This window comes from Sander lucioperca, chromosome 5 (assembly GCF_008315115.2).
Source record: "Sander lucioperca isolate FBNREF2018 chromosome 5, SLUC_FBN_1.2, whole genome shotgun sequence".
NCBI lineage: Eukaryota > Metazoa > Chordata > Actinopteri > Perciformes > Percidae > Sander > Sander lucioperca.
The window spans coordinates 36,190,187-36,214,577 of record NC_050177.1 but is presented as its reverse complement, the minus strand read 5'-3'; the positions used below and the strand labels follow the sequence as shown (position 1 = coordinate 36,214,577).

The 24,391-nt window shown below is 39.2% G+C and overlaps 2 protein-coding genes across 4 annotated transcripts in view; one reads left to right on the top strand and one right to left on the bottom strand.

The window, feature by feature from the left end:
* The window catches only part of LOC116039002 (alpha-2-macroglobulin-like), a 160,627-nt gene that overhangs the window by 38,650 nt on the left and 97,586 nt on the right, over positions 1-24,391 (bottom strand). The window lies entirely within an intron of this gene.
* Positions 323-23,188, top strand: LOC116038991 (alpha-2-macroglobulin-like). Of its 3 annotated transcripts, none has more exons than XM_031283737.2 (36): positions 323-494; positions 647-827; positions 1,303-1,459; positions 2,286-2,338; positions 2,804-2,824; positions 3,315-3,480; positions 3,560-3,644; positions 3,753-3,903; positions 4,185-4,302; positions 4,432-4,541; positions 4,643-4,810; positions 5,067-5,294; positions 6,510-6,573; positions 6,676-6,821; positions 7,583-7,732; positions 8,143-8,289; positions 8,398-8,494; positions 8,616-8,760; positions 9,266-9,491; positions 10,674-10,800; positions 10,964-11,085; positions 11,182-11,233; positions 11,602-11,685; positions 11,982-12,158; positions 12,600-12,675; positions 12,814-12,970; positions 16,906-16,980; positions 18,035-18,209; positions 18,307-18,494; positions 19,118-19,330; positions 20,916-21,034; positions 21,252-21,342; positions 21,429-21,497; positions 21,581-21,686; positions 21,860-21,901; positions 23,000-23,188. In XM_031283737.2, exons 1-36 carry the CDS (start codon positions 409-411, stop codon positions 23,002-23,004), a joined length of 4,377 nt encoding a protein of 1,458 aa, XP_031139597.2. In that variant the 5' UTR covers positions 323-408; the 3' UTR covers positions 23,005-23,188. The 3 variants fall into 3 exon arrangements, with proteins under 3 accessions (XP_031139597.2, XP_035857589.1, XP_035857590.1); XM_036001696.1 differs by having other exon boundaries at positions 8,398-8,502; positions 8,615-8,760; XM_036001697.1 differs by lacking the exon at positions 2,804-2,824 and having other exon boundaries at positions 8,398-8,502; positions 8,615-8,760.

Below are 24,391 nucleotides of genomic sequence, written 5' to 3'. Positions count from 1 at the left end.
TGCCAGGTTTGTTGTGTGCCAAACTAGTAAAAAGTAAATCATGCAGTTCTTGCACAAGGTCAAATGCTGCTCCTATTTATTTATTTTTCTGGAGCATGTGGCAAGGAACTACACGTTGCACCTTTTTTATTTATTTGCATATTCTAAAATTATATAAAGTATAACAGACTAATTCAGTAAAAGAATATCTTTTCATATTTACATTATTATAGTTGTAATTAAACTATCAGGACTTCAAACATTGCCTAATTAAACCATAAAAAATTGTAGTCAGCATTACACACCACAACAGGAGGTCTATAAATGATTGAATGGGTTACCTTCAAATCAAATAGAGGGGATGTGGGGGTGGGATTCTATATCAGAGACTATTAAACAGATGCTGACTCAGGATCATCTCATTCAGTCATGGGTCGTCCTGGGATTCAGATGTGGACATGGAAACTGTGTGTCTTCTTGAGCTGGATGTGCGTGGGCCAAGCGGTGGCAGGACCGTAAGTTATCTCTATGGTTAAAAAATAATAATAGCCTGTGATTGAATGAATTGATGATGGGCAAGGATTTATGCTGCATATTCTTCTGGGTTGGGGTTATTTCCATGTCAGATCCAGTGAGATATGTACTGTATGTGTGTCTGTGGCTGTAGGCAGTACATGGTAGCCATTCCTGCAATTCTTGAATCTGGAGCTGAGACCAAATTCTGTGCGAGTCTCCTGCAGCCCAGCGAGACTCTGGAAATGAGCGTCACTCTGATGTCCCAAGAGAAGAATACAACCCTTCTGAAGGAGACGTCCAGTAAAGAATTTCATACCTGCACTGAATTTAAGGTCAGCAGCTTTCCTGATTTGATTGATTTGCTTATTTCCACAAAATGTGTTGAAAAAAATTGAGTTGGAAAACATTGATGGGATTTCATAACTCATACAGACACAAACACAAAGATTTGTAACAGAAAGCACACAATATGAATACATAAATTGTGTAAATTGACATGTTGTAATACATTTGTGATTTAAGGATTTTAACAATTCAGCAGCTTTCCTAATTTGATTCATGTTCACATTTTGATAAAATGTGTTGAAGAAATTGAGTTGGAAAACATTGATTGGATTTGATAACACATACAGAACCACATACATTTGTAACAAAAAGCACACAATAGGAATAAATAAATTGTGTAAATTGACAACTGCTGTTGTAATACATTTGTGATTTTAGACAGATCAAGTTAAATATTCATAAATCATTTTCTTAATAGGATGTAATGGCTCTCAGTGTCTATAAAATATCTTTCTGTCACAGGTTCCTTTAGTGCAGTATGAAGTGGTGCAGAACTTTGTGGTGGAGGTACGAGGCGACACATTCTACTCTAAAGAAGTCCGAAAAGTTCAGATCAAAGTCTATCGACCAATGACATTCATCCAAACAGATAAACCAATCTACCTCCCAGGACAAACGGGTAATTTTGAGCTGATGGGTTTTTACTTGAATTATGTTGGTTACTTTATATTTGCTTTTTTAATCTAGTTTTGCTTGTTTACTTATGTAGATTATTTGACTTTTGTATTTGCTGATAATGAGTAGTGACATTCCTTCCATAAGCCTCTAGGTTTTTTTTGTGTTTTTTTTTCCCTCACCTGCACAACGTGCTTCTTGTCTAATGTTGTCCTGTTTATACCGCTTTGTGTTATTGTGCAAATAAATCAAATCAAAGATCTATGACGTAGTACATAATATGGTACCATATATAGACAAGTTTCCTCTTTACAAATAATTGCAGTGCATGCAGAACAGAGTAAGAAATTAGATAATAATAAGAAGAAATGTATTGCCACAATATCATTATATTGTATATTGACATTCCCAGGATTTAAAAAAAAAAAGCCCCACAATGATAGAAATCTGTCAGCTCTGACTAACTATTGGCTCTAACAGGTAGTGAGAAATTGATTGTGCCCCAGAATATCAACAGTAATTTTAAAGCATCACTATGTAACTTTTAGCTGCAGCTGTAGTTCCAATGAGAAAACCTGTAAGGGGAACTTGGGATATTGGGACATTTTCCACTGACCACTTTATTATTTATTAATGTACGCGGTTCTATGGCAGACAACAAGAGGGAATGCCAATAGTAAACTATCAATTGTTCTCACCTTTTCTTCTTTCTTTCAAATTTGATGTACTTTCTCAGTTAACAGAAGACCAATCACTGGCCTGTTAGGATGTTTAACACTGCTGTAGAAGAGCTGTAAAGGCTTCATGTAATCTCTCTGCATGTCTCTCAGTGCATTTCAGAGTCATCACACTGGATACCAAGTTAAGACCTGTCAATCAGCTGGTGAGTGTTTGAACAGTCTTTCCTTTCTTTAGGTCTTTTTCATAAACCGTATCAGTGATATGGTTTGATAATGGTGCAGGTTTTAATTTTGATTGAACCAGAATATGAGCTCCTGGTGAAGCTCTGGGTCAATAGTACAACCACAGCCCCTTTAGGTAAACTACCAAGCTGCTTTGAAGGTTGCTGACCCAGTAATAAATCCATTCCAACACGTGTTTCTCATTTTGTCACACATTATCCCATTTAATTGGAAGTAACTGTGGAATCAATACTAAAGATTACAATAGAAAAATTACATAGTCTACTCTTGCTGACAAGCCTTTTTGAAATTTTATTCAAATTGTTCATATATATAAAATCATAAATATAAGAGCTGAAGTCTGAGTTTATCATCTTTAACTCACTTTGTGATGAGCGCAATACAAAGCAGCTTGTCCTAACAAATCTTTCTTTCTTTCTTTACAGTACGATACAATTGAAATTGTGGTAAGACTAATATCCACACTTAAACACACTACTGTGTATAATAAACTGAAAGTTAAATTTTTTTTAAAGTTTGATTCAAAACAAATACATGGACCAAAATATAAGATGTATTTGTCAAACTACATAAAACCTGATTTAAAAAGGATAGAAGACAAATGTGTGTGTATATATACTTTTTGAAGCAACTTCTTTATGTACATTTGCCCATTATACACTAATCAGACCAATATCTGTAACTGGGCACTGATATTAGCCTGCCAGTACATTCATCAGGATCTAATTGAGAGTAGTTGTTATAATATGTTGTTAAAGTGTATGCTTCAAGTTTTCATGATGTTTTTTCCCACTGAGAGTCAAGAAGTCAAATTTGTTTACACCAAACCATGGCCCAGTTTTTTCTGCCATCTTGTGGAAGGAGAAGAAGAAACGTGCTCTTCCTGTATTCATGAGTTTCCTATTGTCACATGTTCTTCTTTACTTCACTTAACAGGATTCTAACAGCAACAGGATTGGACAGTGGCTGAATGAAACATCCAATAGTAAGATATTGCAGCTTTCTTACGCCTTGAACTCTGAGGCCCGTCAAGGAGCCTACCAAGTTACTGTGTCGATTGGGTTAGATCAAATACAACACAGCTTCAAGGTGGAAAAATACGGTAAGTTAGTTTTTATTACCATCCATTTCAATCCATGTGTAATGAAGCAAAAGTTCTAATGATCGTATTTTGTCCCCAGTTTTGCCTAAATTTGACGTAAAATTAAATGCATTTGATGAAGTAAGTATTAATCAGGAAGAAATCAAGGCTGAAGTATGTGCAACGTAAGTAAAAGCTATTTCGCTCATTACTCTTAAATAATCTAAAATGGGTCCAGTTTAGGGAATGGTTTCTTTTCAATAACAATGTTTTTTTTATGTTCATCTAATTAGGTATACATACGGACAGCCTGTGCCAGGCAGTGTTGACTTTAAGGTGTGCCGACCTTTAAATGCCTTTCATTTAATACCCCTTGTAATCACCCCTGAATATCCAGAGCGAATCCCTGAAATCCCGATGCCTTGCTACGAGGAGACAAAGCAGGTACAGTAGCTATGGTGACAGTCTCATGAAGCAAGGTGCATAGACCTTACATATCCTCCTACATAATGTACACTGTGCACATTTAAAACTACATATTGTCATGTGTCTTGTCAGTCTAATGTACAAATTGAGGAGCGTAAAAGTTCATTTTTATACAATGGAGATAGCAGTTAGACAAGATTTGACAGTTAAAAGTTTTTTAGGAAGTAATGGTGATGACGTGTGGAAAGTTTGAAATGTCGTTCACTTTTTCATTTTGTTTTATTTAATTGTGTTTCTAGACGGATAAGAGAGGCTGTGCCACTTTTATCTTCACAATGTCAACTTTCACAAAAATTGACCAAAAGCCGCTGCTAGATGTACTGCAACTCAGTGCAAATATGGAAGAGGAGGGGACAGGCAAGTCATAACATATATTGTACTTATATTTTAAAAAGAGTTAGTAGGCCTATAATAACAACATTACTATGCCATGTATTGAAACAATATGGCGTACACATTGTTGTAACATGAAGACTTCTTGTACAGGTATTTCACGCTCCCAAGAGAAGACTACGGTGATTTCATATGTTGTTGGAAAGCTGTCTTTCACTGACACTCCCAAGATTTATAACAAAGGATCAAATGTGGAAGGAAAAGTAAGTGCATTTGGTCTTCACTTCTTCAATGTGATTCTATACACAGTGCAACTGAAGCAGTGTGCATTCTCGGTGTTAAAACGTTGTTGTGCTTCCAACAGGTTAAAGCAGTTTATTACAATAATACACCCATTCCTGGCATGCCGGTGTTCCTGTTTGAGGGTGAAAGGTGGTCAGCACGTTGGTTACAGAATCTCACAACGGACAGTGATGGTGTCGCCACTTTCTCATTAAGCACAGCTGACTTTGAAGGGGACATCCACTTACAAGTAAGAAGTAGAAACTACAATCTGTAACCCAACATTTGCCAGCCACATTATAAAACTTTCATGAAGATGATAAACAGTCCAAAATCTAAAACCTAAAATGGTTTCTCAATATGCTGCAACTGACCAATGTACCATAGGAACTGTCTACTATGTCTATACCTAAACATTTGTGTTGGCTGAAAAAACTGAAGCTTTCTTCTACTTCAACCACCATGATCACATTTATATTTTTTCTTTTTTTTTCTCTGCTCTCTAGGTTAGCGACACACCGACACTGGGCTACCCTCCTTACAGAACGCCATACTATGATTCTAAAGATCACACAGTGTCTTTGGCCACACTTTCTTCTCCTGATACTAAAACAGTCAGCTTCCTGGACGTGAAGAAGAAGGATGAACCACTTTCCTGTGACAAAGAAGAAGACATCTTCATCCAGTACACCGTAGTTGGAGAGGCCCAGGGCTCTGTGGATGTGATGTATCTGGTGAGTGGTTGGTGAACTATTTTCCTCTCACCACTTCCAGAGACATGGACATGGGGAAGATGTTTTTAAAATGACCTTTACATCAGATAACTGACATCCACAGTTTACCTGGTAAGACTGGAGACACCAAATACCCAGGAGAGTTTGTGTTTTGTGCTACATTTAAGCATAGACTATGTTGAGTAACTAACATTAGGGCTAACCCCGTTTACAGTTGCAAGCACTGTATTGAACAAAACTGCAAAAGAAAATTCAGATTAATGTGTGTTTCCATCCACTACTTTTATCCAAATATTAAGTTATTAGTAGTTAAATATTGAGCGCATCAAGCTAAATGTCCAGTCTGGTGCGATTAAACCACTAGAGAATCACAAACGCCTATTTAGGAAAAAAGATCACAATCATTGCAGCAGAACCAGAGATTTTTTATTCCATACTTTCTTGTCAAAACCCAGCAGCTACATTACCCATAATGCAACTCAACCACTGACAGTGTGTTCAGACATTCTTGTGTGTTATGCTAGTAGTGGCTAATGTAGCTAATAGCGGGCTACAGAGGTCTTCTTTCTCCAAACCCCCAGATTATTTACATGTTCAAACTGTAGTCTTAGCCCCAACTAATGCTGACTCATGCAACTTGTGGAGTCACAAAAGGATACATTTTTTCCACATATGCAGTAGTACTTCAAAAACCTCTGTAAACAGTGTTGTGTTCAGATGGATAACATTGTCAGAGTTCCCCTTTTATTACATCTCACTGCAGAAATCAATAATAATTATATCAGTATATTATTAAGCTGCTCTGGATATGTTGATGTTGCATTTGATTGGCTGTTTAGTATAAACCCCTCCTTCTTCACCTGCGTCAGCACATAGTTGGTTTGCTAAACTCAGAGTTAACAGGGCTAGTTTAGTAAAGTCAGATACCTCAAAGAGAGCCAGAGTAAATTCAACTTGCATCATGAGACAGGTCTGTTCTTTTAGCAACTGTATTTTAGGCAGGCAAGTGTTTATTGATGTTATACACACTAAACTTTTATGGCAAACATTTTGACATAAACCATATGAACACATTCCACTAAGCAGCCCACTTAATGACATGAAATACAACCACACATCAGAACAGCAGCCAGTGTTTTAATCTGCTGTTAAAGGAAATGTGGTTTTATTGTTGCATTACTCATTCTTTGTGTCATTTTCTTTTAAATTTCCCAGGTCTTATCAAGAGGAGTCATTATTATACAAGGAATTAAACAGGTTGAAGTTAAAGATAAATCAGGTGAGCAAAGAATGACTTGTCTTAAAATGATCCTTTGAATTAGCATGGCCAATCTATTGATCTATGGAGGCATGTGAGTGATTGTTGTTCATGTTGTTTCAGTGAATGAGGGCGAGGTGTCCTTTAAGCTGACAGTGTCTCCAGACATGGCACCAGACGTCCAGGTTGTGGCTTACGCCATCCTCCCCAGTGAGACTGTGATCGCCAACAGCGCTGACTTCTCTACTGAGCAATGCTTCAGTCACAAGGTCAGCCTGAGAAGAACTAGGACATGTGGCAAAGGTTTTTTTGGGAGATTCTAGATGCAGAATCAAAGTATATGCTATTTGCGTTATATAACATCAATATGTAGCATTTCATTTAAATAATCATCTATGTAAGATATATTATTTGGAGCAATTATAAATATCACACTTTCTTACTTTAACCTTCTATTGCATAGGGTGATCTAATCCATGTGCAGTCCTTGCTAGTTATACTTACTAACACAAGATACTTTAGTTTATGCATTAAGCATGTCCCTTGTCTGAAGCCATGGCATGCAAATTAGAGTTAGTTCAGTCAGCCAATTCACGTTGAACAGATTATTATGTTATTGTAGAATAACTGTAGCGTTGCTTTTTGGCATCTAGGCTCTGACCTCATCACATCTCAAAAGGAAGCACCAGCCTTAGCAGAGCAGGGAATGGGGAGTGACAATAATATCATAACCCCCAAAATCACATTAGATACAGAGCTCCATTATGAGGAATGTATTAAGCGTCGGCGGGACCGACTGCCATGTGGCCATTCCTCTGGCAGGAAAATGCTATCTAGTGAAATCGCAGAAAGATCAGTGGTTTCATTAAAAAGCTATTCTGATGGGGCGACCTCCAGCTCACCTGGTAGAGTATGTGCCCCATGTTGGCTGAGTCCTTGGTAGCAACCCAGGCAAAGTTTAAAAAGATCGCAGGTTCTCATCTACCACTAAAGTCCAGATGTTGCGATGTGTCTTTTCCGATTGTGTCAGGTGTCGCTGGAGTTTTCTCCGTCCTCGGCTGTCCCAGGAGAGGAGACCATCCTGCAGGTTACCGCCCAGCCAGAATCTCTGTGTGGTGTGAGTGCTGTTGACCAGAGCGTCCTCATCAAGGAGCCAGGGAAGACTCTGGATGCAGACAAGGTAACTACTGGAATCAACCAAAACTATATGCATACATAATTTGTGACCTCTGCATGATCTTTTGCACATTTATCATCATCCATTTTTACTCTGCTGTTATCTACTTGTGCCGTGGTTAATCTTTCTTCCTTTTCTCTCTCTACTCAAAGCTGATTTTGTTCTTTTTACCCAGTTGTAAGCATGCTGTTATGAAAATGCTATAGTATAAGGTTATGATCACGTATGTGAGGTGTAGCCCTCTGTAAGAGTCTGCTTTATGGATAAAGGTAATGATTTGACAAATATACTTTACATCCACGTTTCAAGATATAAGAGTAGGCCTTAGTGTCCAAGAGTTTCCCAATTGTCAGATCTTCATAGAACATCAAACATTTTCAGTTTATAACTTTGAACCAAACCTTTCTTTTCAGATATTTCAATTGTTGCCGGTCAAAAAAATATCCTATATTCCATATGATGTTCAAGATGATTTAAAATGTTTGCATGTGAGACCGAGAAGATATGTTTTGCCATACCCCCATGGTGATGGGAGAGCTGATGCTTATACAGTTTTCCAGGTACTTCCTGCACAAATGAATGTACAAAATAAAGCATATACAAATATAATTTATTGTTGCACATTTATCAACTTTTCAGTGATGCCTGTTTGTTGTTGGATTATCTAGAATGTAGGGATGAAGATGGCAACGAACATGGTTATCAGAGAGCCTTCATGCCTCAAATACAAAGGAAGAGAATACTACCAGGGCCACCTTCGCTATGGTGACTTTCTTTTTTGCTCCATCAAGTGACACATGCTGAATATTTACTACCTCATTAAAACCGGTCACTGTGTAATTGCTTCCATTTTTTTCTAATGAAAGATTTTCTACTTTCTTCTCAGGTGTTAGTTACACGTATGATCTGGTTCCTATCAGAGGGAATGTAGCATATCTTGTAGATGATATGTCGTCTCCTTATAAATCACCAATAGAGACAGTCCGCACTTTCTTCCCTGAGACCTGGATATGGGACCTGGTGGAAGTTGGGTGAGTTTTTGCCACAGAGGGTTTTGATGGTCATAAATGTGTTTGAGTGTATGAGTGCATTTTTTTTGCCTAAAGAGTATGTGTACCTTCCTGCTGTCTCCCTCCACACCTGAATGGCATGAAACCAATTAGCTGACACTGCTCCTAAGCTTTTTTTCATTTTTTGTTTTATTAAACTGCTGGCTCAGTCATTTTAGGAGTGTTATTTTAGTTAGTTATTCTAAGCAGAATGTTGTGTATGGGGAATAGTCTTTTTGGGCTAGAGTACACACTAAACCCAGTATAACTGCATTTTTTGAGTTTCTGAGATCTCAACGATGCAGCATATGAAACAATTTCACATTTCCACATTCTTTTTAGGTAACAGTAACTACAATGTGGTGGTGTTACTGCAATTAAGTCTACACATTAGTAATCTACTCATAGTTGTTTTTTTTGACTAATCTTAATCAAGCGAGTATGTTTTTCAAGTTCACCGTATGCGTCTGTGTATCTTCTGATCCAGAGAGTCTGGAACGAAGGATGTGTCCCTCACTGTCCCGGACACCATCACCACCTGGGAGACGGAGGCTTTCTGTCTGTCCCCTCAGGGTTTCGGCTTGGCTCCACGTAAAAACATCACCGTCTTCCAGCCCTTCTTCCTGGAGCTCAGCCTGCCCTACTCCATCATCCGGGGGGAGCACTTTGAACTGAAGGCAACCACCTTCAACTACCTGACCAGCTGCATCATGGTAATGCGATTTAAAAAAATTTTTAGCGTAACATTTTTACAATGGAATGCTAACATGCTGATGTTTTGCAGGTGTCATGTTTGCCATTTTCCCCACCTTTAGTGTGTTAGCATCTAAAATTAGCTAATTGGCACAAAACAAAGTACAGTAAGAGTGATTGGTCTGCAGGTATTTTGGTTGTAAACCAAAGTACTTGGCAAAGTGAATTTTTTTATTTTTACAATTTACCTGATGATGGCTCTAGATGAAAAGTTAAGGGATCACCAAAAACCATCCTGTGGTGGAAATGTACTGAATTAGGTGGAAATATATCCAATATTAATGCAGTTTGTGGTTTTGTAATACCTTGTTTGTGTTATTATAGTTTTTTCTTCTCAGAGAAACACTGACTATCTTTTAATTTTTCATTACCTGGAACAAAAAATAAAGATCATAAATAACAGGACATGTACATATATGTGTGTATATATATGTAAGAGCCAATTATTGCCCTTGGTATAAACAGGAACCAATCTTTCTTTCCTCGGGTGCAACCCAGAAGCACATACAGTTTTTGACCACACGCACACCGACACCACAACACCACACAGGCATACATACAAGCAGTGATTTGTCTGGAAACCCAACTAAGATCTCATGGAAGTAAATGGAACCAAAGGTTTTAACTGCAAATATAACTTCAACTTTCATTGATCAAAAAGGTAAAAAGTGCGTCAATTACTCTACCCGTGGAACAGCACGCCAGGGGCTTAAAGCTTGGGTTTAGCCTCTACAATATACAGTATATATACACGTGTGTGTATATATGTGTATGTATATGTGTGTGCAATATATATATATATACACACATACATATATGTATGTATGTATGTATATGTGTGTGTGTCTACGTATGACCCCAATGAATCCAAACTTTTGGATGCACAACATGCTTACAATAATTGGTTGGGTTATGCGTTGAACCTAAAGACAACTCCTTTTTCTCATTAAGCAGATTGTAATAGATAATGACTTTACCCACTCCCTTTTACAATGTGGAATCAAAGGCACTTTTAAAATATTGTTGAAACCTGTAATTGATTGCTGTTTAACTCTACCCACCTCTCTAGTTTCCTGTCAACTCCCTCAAGACTTACCAAGGTTATTTTAAATACAAAATATATTCTTCTCTCTCTTGAACAGGTCACTGTGACTCCAACCCCCTCCTTAGATTACACCCTCACCCCCCTCTCTGGTGACCAGTACACATCCTGTCTGTGTGGCAGTGAGCGCAAGACCCTCAGCTGGACCATGGCCCCCTCAGTCTTAGGTGAGAGTCAAGCTTTTATCCACCAGGCTGTCGAGGTGGAGGAGCCCTTTTTGATCTGTTAAATCAGTGAGATCCACCTTAGTGACAAAATGTTTTGACATTTTTGCAAAAAAATTAAAATAAAATAATCTTAATCAAGTTTCACACTGTTTGTTCTTTTTAGGAGTTGTAAATGTGTCAGTGACTGCTGAGGCCGTGACATCCCAAATTTCATGTGACAATGAGGTTGTGAGCGTGCCTGAAAGGGGACGAATTGACGTGGTCACACAACCTCTCATAGTAAAGGTTGGTAACTTAAAACAAGATGATAAAGGGAGAACATTTTTATCCATTAACCAAATGGAAACTCTGTGTAACTCACATTATTTCTTTCCCTCTCAGGCTGAGGGAACTGAGATGACAAAGACCTACAACTGGCTGCTCTGCCCAAAAGGTCAGTACGGTTTACACCAGGCCTGGCCCATCAAACATGTGAAAAGACAAATACGGGAAGTTGAATAGATTGCATGTTATAAAATGTAATGGAGACCTTCACTACTTGCAGATAGCACTTAGTTTCAGTGTGATTATGGCAGTTGTGCCAAGTTTCGCGCAGGTGCGTCAGATTGATTTACTGTCATTAAATACATTTGATCAAAAATACATTTTATCAACCGAAGTGAAAGAACCCTCCATTTTTATGATTTTATTTTTCTTAATCCAGTCTGACCTGTTTCAATACATGATCCACTAACTGTCCATTTAATCTAAAAGACATCTTTGGTTTAGTGCTGAGTGTTTGTTCTCTCTCTCTGTTCACAGGGGAAGCTTTGACAGAGGAAATGAACATACAACTCCCTGAGAACGTGATTGATGGATCTGCCCGTGCTTCAGTATCAGTCCTTGGTAAATTAATAGAAAATTAATTTTAATTGAGAGTTGCTTTAACCAAGAAAATTCTAGGAAGGGAACAGGCTTCCATCAAAAATAAAAATCTGTGGTTAGAATGAAAATGAGTCAATTGAACAATGTAAAGTCAAAATACCAAGTGCATTTATACCTTCAACATATTCATATATGTCGGGATAACAAAAGGTGGTATAACAACATAAGAACATACAGTTTGTCTTTCAAGCCCCAGTAGAAAGTAAAGGTCAGGTTAGTTACGTGTTCGGTCTCAGTGATTCCGTGTTTTTGGGCAGGTGACATTCTGGGCCGGGCTCTGAAGAACCTGGATGGGCTGCTGCAGATGCCGTATGGATGTGGTGAGCAGAACATGGCGCTCCTTGCCCCAAACATCTACATCCTCGAGTACCTGAGAAACACACAGCAGCTGACCCCAGCCATCAGGGAAAAGGCTACCAACTTCCTGACCAGTGGTGAGTCTCCGTTTACTTTGGTAGCTAAAAGAACACGTATGCCAAATCTACCGTCTGCTACATTCTGGTGCTAGTTGCACAAAATATAATAAGCAGCGTGCATAATCGCTTGACAGTGCTCGTCATTCATATTAGAGACTACAGATCAGGAGCACCCTGCTGGCCTCTGGGTTATGGTGCTGACAACAGGCCCCCCACACACCATAACTTCTAGGCCACCAGGGCAACCTTGTTGCATGTCATTCCTTCTTTCTCTCCCCTAATTTCCTGTCATCTTTTTACTGTCAGCTGTCCAGTAAAGGCATAAAATGTAGTTTTTCTTTACATCTGTACATTAACACTTATATATGTTATAAACAAATGTACCCAAAATCATGAACTTATCATAAATCCTATCAAATCTGTAAATGCCCTAATAAAAGTGTTTCTATTGTTTTACAGGCTACCAGAGACAGCTGAACTACAAACATGAGGACGGTGCTTACAGCACATTTGGAGCAGGACCAGGGAACACTTGGTGAGACCATTACTGGTCAATCATCCACAAAGAATAATTAATTATATATTTACATGTTGTGCAACATTTACCATGACACACAGTTTACCTTTTATACATATAAGTGCTTCCTCTTGTCTTTTGTTTTAATATCCTCAGGCTGACAGCATTTGTGTTGAGATCTTTTGCCAAAGCCCAGTCTTTCATCTACATTGACCCAGCGAACATTGAAGCGTCTGTGACTTGGCTGAAAAGTAAACAACGAAAAAATGGCTGTTTTGAACAGTCAGGAAAGCTCTTCAACAACAGAATGAAGGTAATTAAAGTCCCTCTTTACTAGAGTTTGTATAACAATGACTGATAACTGAAACTAAAGAAGGTCAGTATGTTAACTTTACTAAATGACACTTTTGCTGTAGCAGTAGTTAAATGGAAATGCACCATCAGGACTTTCATTCATGTCTCAGTAGTAAGAAATGCAGACTGGGACCCACTTCACGAAAAATGCCATAATTGTGACTCATGCATTCGAGAGCCATGTGGGACTCACAAATGTATTTGCAACTTCCGACTGACAAGCATTTGTGACACAATTAGATTGCAAACTACGTAAGAAGATCTCAAAATCACTTTTGTGAGTGTTGGAAGTACAGTGATCTATGTCTGTATATACGTAGGCCACAGTGTCACATCTGGTAAACTCTACCAAATTTGAGCCCCCTATGGATTGAAAGGATTGCCATCCAAAAGTGACTTGTCTTTGAATCAAGTCTTATACCTACATAGTAAACAATCTGATCAGTCCTCTTGTGTGAGGTTATGAGCTGAGTTTATGGTTTGAATTATGGTGGAGGTGGTCAGTTAAATCTATTAGGACTCCATTATACCAACCAGGGAATCCTAATACTAAGCTAAAAGCCACTGAAAGCTGAAGAGTGTAGTAGTGGGATGGGCAGGCAGCACTGGGATGTAATTTGAGTCAACGGCTCAATGTCGGCGCACGGCTGTGGCTTGGTAGCGTTGAATTTCATGTCCTGGTTCTCCTTCTCCATAAACAACATGAACTCAAGGAGAGGGTTAACTTTTCCTGCTACAGATTTCCGACCGTGGTCAAAAAGCACCGGGGGAGCAGAGGGGTATGCAGCAAGATTTTTGCCAGAAAAGTGCCAGACATCATTATATATGGGGTTTAAATAATACAGGTTTACTAGGTAGGCCTAGCATAATTATAAATAATGTTATGGTATATATATATATATATATATATATATATATATATATATATATATATATATATATATATATATATATATATATATATACTGTAAATGTACTTTATTTTCATTACAATAAATAAATCATCATTGATGGCATTCGGACATATGTGTTGCGGATGTTTAAATTTGCGTTGCGTTTTTTACTACGTTCCCACTGTCAGACATAAGCTAATTGTTATATTTCCCATATGTGCCAGGTTTTGATATAGAAATGCATTTTTCATTCACAATGGCAAGATTAGCCTAATATGATGTAAGGGACCGTTCGGTATTTATGGAATGGACCACCGGAGGAAATAGGGGAGGGTCATGTCTTTTTATTCTTTGATGAGGGGAGGGTCATCCAACATTTTTTAGTCTAGGAGGGGGGGGTCACCCAACTTTTGTTTTCATGAAAAAAGCAACATTTCAATGTGGCTTGTTTGGTGCATATTTATCCATGTAGCTCTTAGTCTCTTCCCTCCTTCGCTACCAGATGGGTCTGACCCATGAGTTTGCTGGGGGGCAGGAGGAGCACTGCCCCCCTGGTTGCTGTAATTGCATTGTTTAAAAAATGAGTGGAATAATTATATCTGGCATGACCAGATCTTCTATAAATATCTAAAAAAAACACAAAACAACTAAATGATGGTAGGTAATACATCAGATTCCATATACTGCTTTAGTAAAAAAAAAATATTACCTGATGGGAGCAGCAGGACGCAAAAAACGAAAGTTACTGTTGCACTAGTCTGGACATCTTGCAGTGCCAACTTTGCAATAAAGGTTTCCTAAATGCCATGTATATAAATGTGTGTCTTGACGTTTTATGGTCAGTTTGGAGAGGCATCTCAACAGCCTGTAGGTCCAACACTGATTGTTCACTGTTACATTTTCGTTGAATTTAAGTGTCGGGGCATTCAGCCACCGTCTGTTGCGTTCCAAGACAGCCGTGCCGCGATTGGATTTCATAAGGGCGAATTGTTAAATTGTTACAATGTAACTTAAAATCTGCTTTAAAAATAAACATGTGTTTTGGAATATAATGTTCAGCTTTGGCAGCTTTACCTATGTGCTAAAATATACAATGACTGAGGAAGCCTAGTGACGAGTCCATAGCAACCAGTGTTGAATTGTTATTTCCCAGTGTCCTTTGCTGAATGGTCTCAATGTTTTATTGTTTTATTTCATATGAATACTAGTTTACTAGAGGAGTAACTTAGTATTTGAAGTACTGCAGTAATGCAGGAAGTGTGCATTTAGTTTCCATGCTTATTGTGTCTCCACAACAATGTTAGTGAGTAAATCTACTGAAATGGCCACCACACCATAACAGAGGAGTGGGATGTGTAAGATGAGAATGCAGAGGTTAACTTCTGTATGTCATGGCTGTAAAAAATCAAATGTCTTATGTACATCTTTATTAAGTGTAAACTAGCACATAAGGGGAGGCCACTTTTTCAAATCAGTTTGGGGGGGTCATAGAAAAATTATTACTGGCAAGGGGAGGGTGAAGTCTTTTTAGCCTAAAGGTCCCAAAACTCCTCTGGTGGCCCCTTAAATAAATAACGAACAGTCCCTAACAAAACATGTTAAATTATTTTGATTTGGCATTAGAAGTAATCAGACTTCATCTGTAAGCAACACTAATGTTAAAGTGCAAAATGAATGTGAGAAAGACTCGGAACTTGAACTGGACATTTAGTTTTGTGTGGTCTAATAGAACTCCTACCTGATGTCATCACTGGTCTCATCTCTACTTGACGCCATCGCCGACCTCATGTCTGTCTCATTCACTCCTTGCCTGTGTTCTTCTCCACTAAGACATATTGTCAGACATTATGTAATATATGTATATATTAGTTTTTCCATATTAATAATATTAAGAAATGAATCTGTTGGTATCAAGTGGCTCCCCCTACACTTCCACCTAATGTTAGACCTACCTGTTGCCGTCCCCTGTCTTTCCTGATCCACCATCCTCACACCTGAATGAAATGAACTCACTGTTAAATAAAGCAGCCTAAATTCAATTCTTATCAGCCTAGTGATGCCATTTGATAAGACTATTATGTAGTAAGGTTGTGCTGCTGTTGAAATTACATTCACATTTTGGATTTTATCGCATTTATTCCTTGGCAAAATGCTGCACATCTCCCTGTGACAGGTGCATCTTGTCTAGCAGCTTCTACAACTTTTAGACACACCAGCTAGCAAGACCCAAAAAGGGCCAACTTCTTCTTAAGAAGGACAGCATTGTTGTTGCCAACTTGGCCTTAATTTGTGGTGTGACTGATTCTAGTCACTAATTTTTTCAGATGAATTTAAATGAAAAGGTTGATGATTGATCATATAATCATTTTCAAAACATTTAAAACTGTTACTGTGTTATTTCTGTTTCAAAAGGCAGAAATAAATGTTACTGTGTTAAATAAATAAATAACACATTCAAATCTAGAGTGTTCATGTAATTTCATACATGAGTGCAATTGCAGTGAAATTAATTAATGCATAATAATCGAGAGATGGTGATTATTTTTCAGACTATGATCGTACCAACAAAATCTATAATCGTTGCATCCCCAGTCAGTACTCGCTCCAAAGCTAACTGCCGTCACTCTCTCACTCGCTCTTCCACACACTCCCCTCACACACACATGCCGGCCCTGCTATTCTCTTAAAAAGATCGACGCACACACCAACGCCCAAGTTTAAACTTCGGGTCACGTGTGAGGAGGTCTCAAAAAGAACGAACGGAGAATGAACAGATGTGGATGTGGGAAGGGGCCCATTGAGAATGCCTTTGTACCGGGCCCAGAATTTTGTGCAATGCCCCTGGCTATACGGAAAAAATACTGGCATTGGCTATAACTGATAGTGGAGATAGCAAAAAGGGAGAAGAATACTGTTTGAAATATGCGGCCAATGACAGGCCTACATTCTGCATCCAGTGAGTCAGACTAGATCACTAATTACTTATGCTTCCTCTTTACAGGGTGGTGTGTCTGATGAAGTTACTCTCAGTGCCTACATCACTGCTGCCTTCTTGGAGATGAATACTTCCATAGATGTGAGTTGATTATTTGTAATGTATGTACGTAAGATGCATTGTAGCATTCATTTGAATTTAAATATGTATGGCATAGCACTAAAGATCCTGTGAAATGTAGTTGTAAACACTAACATATTTTTAAATTTTTTTTTTTTATGTTTTTAAAGGACCAATGTGTAGGATGTAGGGGGGTCTATTGGCAGAAATGTTTTCATTAGTGTATAATCACCTGAAACAAAGAATTGTTGTTTTGTTAGATTAGAATGAGCCCTTCATATCTACATTAGGAGTGGGTCCACTTTCAAAGAGTCCGCCATGTTTCTACAGTAGCCCAGAACAGACAAACCAAACACTGGCTTTAGAGAGGGCCTTTTTATGTTTTTACATTGAAGTGAAGGCCACTGTAGGTTCTCCTACACGCTTGGACAGAAGGGGGTAAGCGGAGGTGTATTCAGTTGGTTGCTGCAACCTCACCGCTTGATGCCACTTAAGTAGTAGAAATACCCATTTAGTTTTGAGTACAGGCAGGAAACCCCAGTATTAGGTTGTAGTGATGAATGAAACTGTCTATCATAAAAAAGTCTCTTTTTCAAAAAGCTGAGAAAAGGAGCATTTAATTAGTTAGAATTAATTTGAATGCAACCCATGTAGCCCAGTCTTACCCTATTATTTTTGAAGTTGTTCCATTATTTTGCGGTGCTTCCACTCTCTCACTTGAGTAACAAGCCATCTGATGACTCAATATTTCAAATGTTAATGTTAGTCTTTTTTAAACATATTTCTGTTTGTTGGTTAGTATTGTATGCCTCATTTGACAATGACATTTGTGGGTAGTGGTTTATTTTGGTTGATGCAAATAGTTTTTTGTTACCTCCTTTATCATTCAGATTAGTAGCACTGGTTAATACTTGATTCCTGGCCTGTTTCTTTTTCTGCTGTGCCCTCACTTTGTCTCTAAAGCTCACTTTCTGCTGTTTTGTGTTATTGCCTCCATTTACTGAAGTCGTTCGTTGAATATGGGAATTTGTTAACACAGCGGCAAAAGACAATGTATTCTTTTAATCTGTTCTAGGGTCCTGCTGTTCATGGACCTGTGAATGCTAGTTTGTCTTGCCTCAAGAAGTCCATCAGTAACCTCAGCAACACCTACACCACAGCTCTGCTGGCGTACGTCTTCACCCTGGCAGGAGACATGGAGACCCGTGCTCACCTACTGAAGCACCTAGACACTGTTGTATTACAAGAAGGTGAGTCATCCTCCTACAGGAAATCATTCTGGCTTCATTACTGTGACGAAGCTTACCCTGTGCCTGTCTGTCTCTTTGTGGATGGCTGTTTTTTTAGGAGGTTTCCTCCACTGGTCTCAGACAGCAACAGAAACGTCAGCCTCTCTGTCTGTGGAGATCAGCTCCTATGTGCTGCTGGCTAAACTCAGTGCCTCTCCGACTGTTGAAGACCTGGGCTACGCCAGCCGCATCGTTAGATGGCTGACTAGCCAGCAGAACTATTATGGAGGATTCTCCTCCACACAGGTACAGCCCAGACAGGGTTAAGCTGGACTTTGAGTCAAACGTACAGTAATCTCTTCTGGGACAAATAAGATGAACAAACAAAGTTATTTAAAAATGTATGGCTTAGCTGTGACCTTAAGCCCAAACAATGGCACAAGAAAAACAGCCCTATTTTCATGTTTGTGACAATGCATTTTTCTGCTTCTTCAATTCAATGTTTCTTTAGATGTTGTATTTAGCTTATGAAGTAAAGGAGCTTTTTATCCACTTATAAAAAAATACTAAAGCCTTCAGTTTCTTTCAAATTATTTTAAAACTGAAACTCACGTTATTTATACATGCATAGTTCTCACAGGACAGCAACACTGCCCGATACCTCAACAGTTTAGTGTGAGTTAAACCATACCAAGAACAGTATTGTTTTAGCCCATTAACTACAAATAAAACAAAATGTGCATACTATTATGTTTTAAATGGTAATTTTCTTAATTGATTTCTGTATGGAAATCAACAATGGAGAGACCTGAAATTGATAAAAGTGAACTCCTACATATGAAAGCTGCTACAGGTGTAAACAAAAGAACATTTACAGTTGTATAAATTTAACCACATGTATTAGGTATTTTCTTTTGTGTGTGTTGTAGGACACCGTGGTGGCTCTTCAGGCTCTGGCTCTCTACTCCACTCTGGTGTTCAGTCCAGAGGGTTCAAGCACAGTGACGGTCCAGTCTCCCAGTGGCCAGCTGATGTTTGATGTGAATCAGAACAACAAACTGCTCTACCAGGAGAAGCAGCTGCAGGACGTGACAGGAAAGTACAGCCTGGAGGTGAAGGGCACTGCATGTGCTGCAATACAGGTCAGTGGTTTGATGTACATAAACCACCAATCCTGATGCTTCATACTGTACATTTGAAGCAACTTGTTCACTTTTTATGATTGATTGATTGTTTTTTTTATTTACGTGTCATGCCTCTAAGTGGTAGCCTGGTCCTACCAGACTCTGGTACATTTCATCTGTACAGAGAGTCTGGCCTCTCTCCATTGACAAGTGTTAACTTTCTTGAAGGCGGGTACTCTGTTTAAAACTATTGGATCTGCCCAGAGCCACTCTGGATCTGCCATAACCAATCGCTAACGATTGGTCGTGACGTCGGCTTAGCATCGCTAGCGTTCGCCTTAGCCACTCCTTCACCACTAACGGAGCGAGCTGGAAAATCAAACTGTTCCCAAACCCCGTGGGGAGGAGGGCCACAACATCATGGCCACCAACAAAACTCAGCAAAGATTGTTCTTGCTCGGACTTTAACTTCTGGATATTCGGCTGCGTTGCCACAACGGACCGAATGGCTTCACTCGCATCTTTCTCCCCCGCCATTACGGAACTACAACTCTAGCGCACAACCTCGACGTCATCGTTCTCAGCCACTCCCTCTGTTCGCTGATTGGACCGCCAAAATTTTGACTGGAGAAAACCCTAGACTATAGCGCAGACTATACCGCAAACCGCAAACCCAGACGTATGCTGCGTTCATAGACATCGAAAAAAAAAAAAAAAAAAAATTCCAAGTGAAAACGTCATTCACGTCACTTCCTGTGGGAATCAGAGGTGGGAAACTCGGGCTAGATTTTGCTAACTGAGTTTCCCAGTTGGTGACGCTTTGTTGACAACTGACGTTTGATGTAGGCGACTTTGGTTCACTGAACATATTTCAATGACAATAAACTGTTTATTGTGGACAAATGCCTCTGCCAAGAAACATAACATGTTTCAAATTATTCATAAATAGGCTCATGTATAAAAAAACAACACCTTATCCGTGTCCTTTCCTGTCCGTTGTCCTGCAGAAAACACAAACAAACAGCTGTCCATGTGCTGTTTCTATGCTCGTATAAGAAAACAGCAGCAAATCTTTTGTTATTGTGGCCTCCATGTTTTCACACACCTGATGCTCTAGGCTACGGCCAACAGTTGGTGGCAGTCATGCAACAAGTTGTTATGCCAAACGCCAATATAACAGAAGAAGAAGAACACGCATCCAGACCATGCGAACGCTGGCAGTCGGAAAAACAACGTAAAAACGGGGGCGGCCCCTGTTATTCCCAGGTGGCATGAACGTAGCAGTAGTACTGAAGGGAAATGAAAATTGAGCGTAAGTACGTAGGAGGGCGGAACCAGGCTATCTAAGTGGCCCGTCCTACACAGAATTACATGACACCAATACAACAGTAATTAATTCCACAGCTTCCAGTCCAATGTCCACACACAACATTCACAAATAATCACAAATAAAACATACCACAGCAGCCACAACACAACAGTGCAACACATAAATTGTCCAACTAGAGCCAAACACCTCATTCACACAACAAAACCACAGACACAAAAAAATTATGTTTTCTTTTGTTTTTAATTTTATAAATATTAAACTTTCCTTGTTTAGATTTCTCTTGTCTATAACATCCCAACTCCTGCTGATGTTACCACTCTCAGTGTTGAGGTCAAACCAGAGGCCGACTGCACCAGCAAAAGACCCAAACTCAGTCTGACCCTAACGTCCCTGTAAGTAATCAACAAGCAGATCCACGACATTGACAAATACTGAAGTTTTTGGCAAACAATCCTCTGTATCTACCAGCTTGAACTATGTAACTGTTGGTGGATGGACAGGGGAGGAATGTTTACAACTTGGTAGCTAAAACTCAGCTCAAACAAACGGTAAATGGAGCCTTCCAAAGCACCAGATTGACATCATATTTTTATGGTACTTGCATTACAGATATAGTGGAAATGAGTCCAGCACAAACATGGTTATCCTGGATATCAAAATGCTCTCCGGATTTGTCCCAGACCCAGAGTCTTTGAACATGGTGAGTGATTACAGTAACTTTAAACTGAGTAGTATTTGTGTCAGTTGTTGTTGTCATGATAACAGCTGATTAATGTCTCCTCACAGCTCAAAGGTGCCCTGCTGGTGGATCGTGTTGAACAAAAGGAGGATCATGTTCTGGTGTACATACGGGAGGTGAGAGGGATTTAAAGTGACAAACAAGAGATGATTCTCTCCAGATTTGTTACTGATCATGTCGTCTGTTTTATTTCCAACAGTTACCGAAGGACACAGGCATCAACCACAGCCTAAAGCTCATACAGGAGCACCAAGTGGAGAACCTGAAGCCAGCCGTGGTCAAGATCTACGACTACTACCAGCCAAGTAAATCAGTCCTCTCTAAACCTCATTCACAGAAGTCACAGCACACACTGCTCCGTGGTAGCTGTACAACAACCTGAACAGTTATCAGAATAGTCATTTATAGTATGTTAAATATTATGGGCTATTGAACACATGATGCAAGTTTGACTCATTTTCTACTTTTTCCCCTTAAGGTGACCAGTCTGATACAGAATACATCCACCCTTGTGTTGCAGGTAACAAACTATAATAACATACAGAAGCACTATGACGTATGTAGATGTAAATTGGAATTGTTTAAGAGATTGTAAAAGTGCCAATTTTGTAACCTAAAACCAAATGAAGCATACAACTAGTGTAGACTGTAAAGCTCGCACCAAATATTTGCAACGAGGAAAAAACATTTTAGAACGTTGCAGCAGTCTGATGGTGTCACCTGCGACTCAGCTTGTCAAGTCGCCATTGGCTGGTTTTAGAACGTAAGGCACGTCACCTGTTTGACCAGCCAATTAGCTCGTAGCAAAGTCAGCTGGTCAAGACAGTTACAAACTGTTAGCTGGTCGAAAATGGCAGAGTCCGGAGGATACTGTTAATTTTCCTCAACTGTTACATCTGCTCTCTTTTCCCTTATCAAGAGAATAGTGTTACTAAGGAAACATACACTGTATATCTATGAGCTGTAGCTCACCTGTTTCCAAGAAGCACAGTGTTATCATCATCCGTTCCCCTGGTGACATGCTGCCTCGATAGTTAATGTTTGGCTGATTAGAGGTGACACCAACTCCCCTGAACAATGGAACTGCTGACTAGACGGGAGAAATGGACAAAAGAGGGGAGATCTCTTGTCTGTTATGTTATGTGGGGCGACCTCTAGCTCAGCCGGTAGAGCGTGCGCCCCATGTAGGCTGAGTCCTTGGCAGCGGCCGGCGTTTGAATCCAATCGGTGGCCTATTTGCTGCATGTCATCACTTCTATCTCCCCCCATTTCATGCCATTCTCCAGATGCTCTATCAAATAATTAAAAACAAATGTAGAAAAAAAAAATGCAAACAAATTCTAACCCTTTGTTTTTTGTTGTTGTTTTTTGCCATTTCATCACTACTGGAAATTATTAACTATCCTCAATCATATGCTACAAATTATATCCAGCTACAAAATAAGCTGGAAGTTCAAATGGAAGTAGGTCTACAGAGAGTCGTTGCTATGAAGAGGATACACTGTCTCGTATAGTAGCATTGGTGTAAACTGTCAGGTGTCAGAATGTTGCAAATCTTTGGTATGAACCGGCTTAAGTCTTCGCATTGAATTTTTATTTTTCATTATTTCTGTTGCAGCTTGAAGAGCGTCTGGTCAGTCCTCGAGTCGTCCAGAAGATACATATTATGTACTTAACACCACGTCTGTTTGTATTTCCTTGTTAGTATTCTGCCACAACCCCTGACAGCTGTGTAACTACTGTGTCTGAAGTGAAATACATGCATAATGGACAATTAAATAATGTGACGTTAATGTCCCGCTTGAAACTGATCTTTTGTTGAACTTTTTCCACTGTTTAATCTTTCTGCTGTGTATTTATGGTATGTGTTTTATCCAAAGACCAGAAGTTGTGCAGCTCAGCTTAGTGTGGAAATGCAGTCACAAAAGCAAAAAGTGTCTTTAGATAATTTAGATAATATATAAACTATATCAGACTCTTGGAGAATCTACAAATCCCATCTCCTAAAGTAGTTGGAAATCAAAGTTTAGCAAATATATTTTTATATGTACATAAACCCTCACCAACTCAGGTGAACAGGCTGAGACAAATGACCCTTGTGCTGCAGCTAAAAAAAATTCTCAGTCCGTACATCTTAACCTACAGACGCATACAATACAGCTCAAGTATTTTGAGAAGACGGTTAATCTTAAAGTGACTTATTTTTCTTCAGTTGCAGCTTGAAGACGTGTTCCCAGTCACATTTTAAATAAACCATACATTTAAGGATTGTGTATTCAGTGTCTGCTTGTGTATATTTGTGTTAAAGTGCCCATATTATGAAAAAATCACTTTTTCTGGGATTTGGGGTGTTATGTTGTGTCTCTGGTGCTTCCACACACATACAAACTTTGAAAAAAATCCACCCATGCTGTTTAGAGTGAGATACGGTTTCTGAATGTGTCCTGCCTTTAGTCTCTGGGTGAGCTGTTCAAAATCGGCACAACTTGTGACGTCACAAGCCGAAACGAGCAGGCTAACCACAACCATTAGCTCGTAGCGTTAGCATGCTAACGCTAGCATGCTACCGCTAGCATGCTACCTCGTTCTCAATAGCAAAGCACTGCTACAACACACACAAGTTCACCATAATCTTCAAAAGAACTACTTCCATGTGTGCCCTCATTTAGAAGTCTCCCAGCTAATCCTGCCTTGTAACTGACCAAAGTTGTAGAAACAGCCTTTCTTTTACTGTCTATGGAGCTAGCTAGCTGACATGATCTACATCTGAGCTACTGCGCATGTGCGAATGCAATCAAAGATAGTACAGAAGAAGAAGAAAAGAGGTCTCACTCTGTAGCTAAAACAGAGACCAGGTGAAAAGAGGATCTGCAGCAGTGAGAGAGAGCACTGCAGTACAACAAAAATATGGTGTTTTTTGAAAATTAAACCATGTAAACCTATTCTGGTACAACCTTAAAATACAATTATGAACCTGAAAATGAGCATAATATGGCTGCATGTATTCATA

Excerpts from the sequence above, each read along its gene's own strand:
- LOC116038991 (XM_036001696.1), top strand. The coding sequence starts at position 409 with ATGGGTCGTCCTGGGATTCAGATGTGGACATGGAAACTGTGTGTCTTC. Across the intron at positions 3,645-3,752 it reads AAGGCTGAAGTATGTGCAAC|GTATACATACGGACAGCCTG; the intron begins GTAAGTAAAAGC and ends TCATCTAATTAG. Across the intron at positions 5,295-6,509 it reads CTGTGGATGTGATGTATCTG|GTCTTATCAAGAGGAGTCAT; the intron begins GTGAGTGGTTGG and ends TAAATTTCCCAG.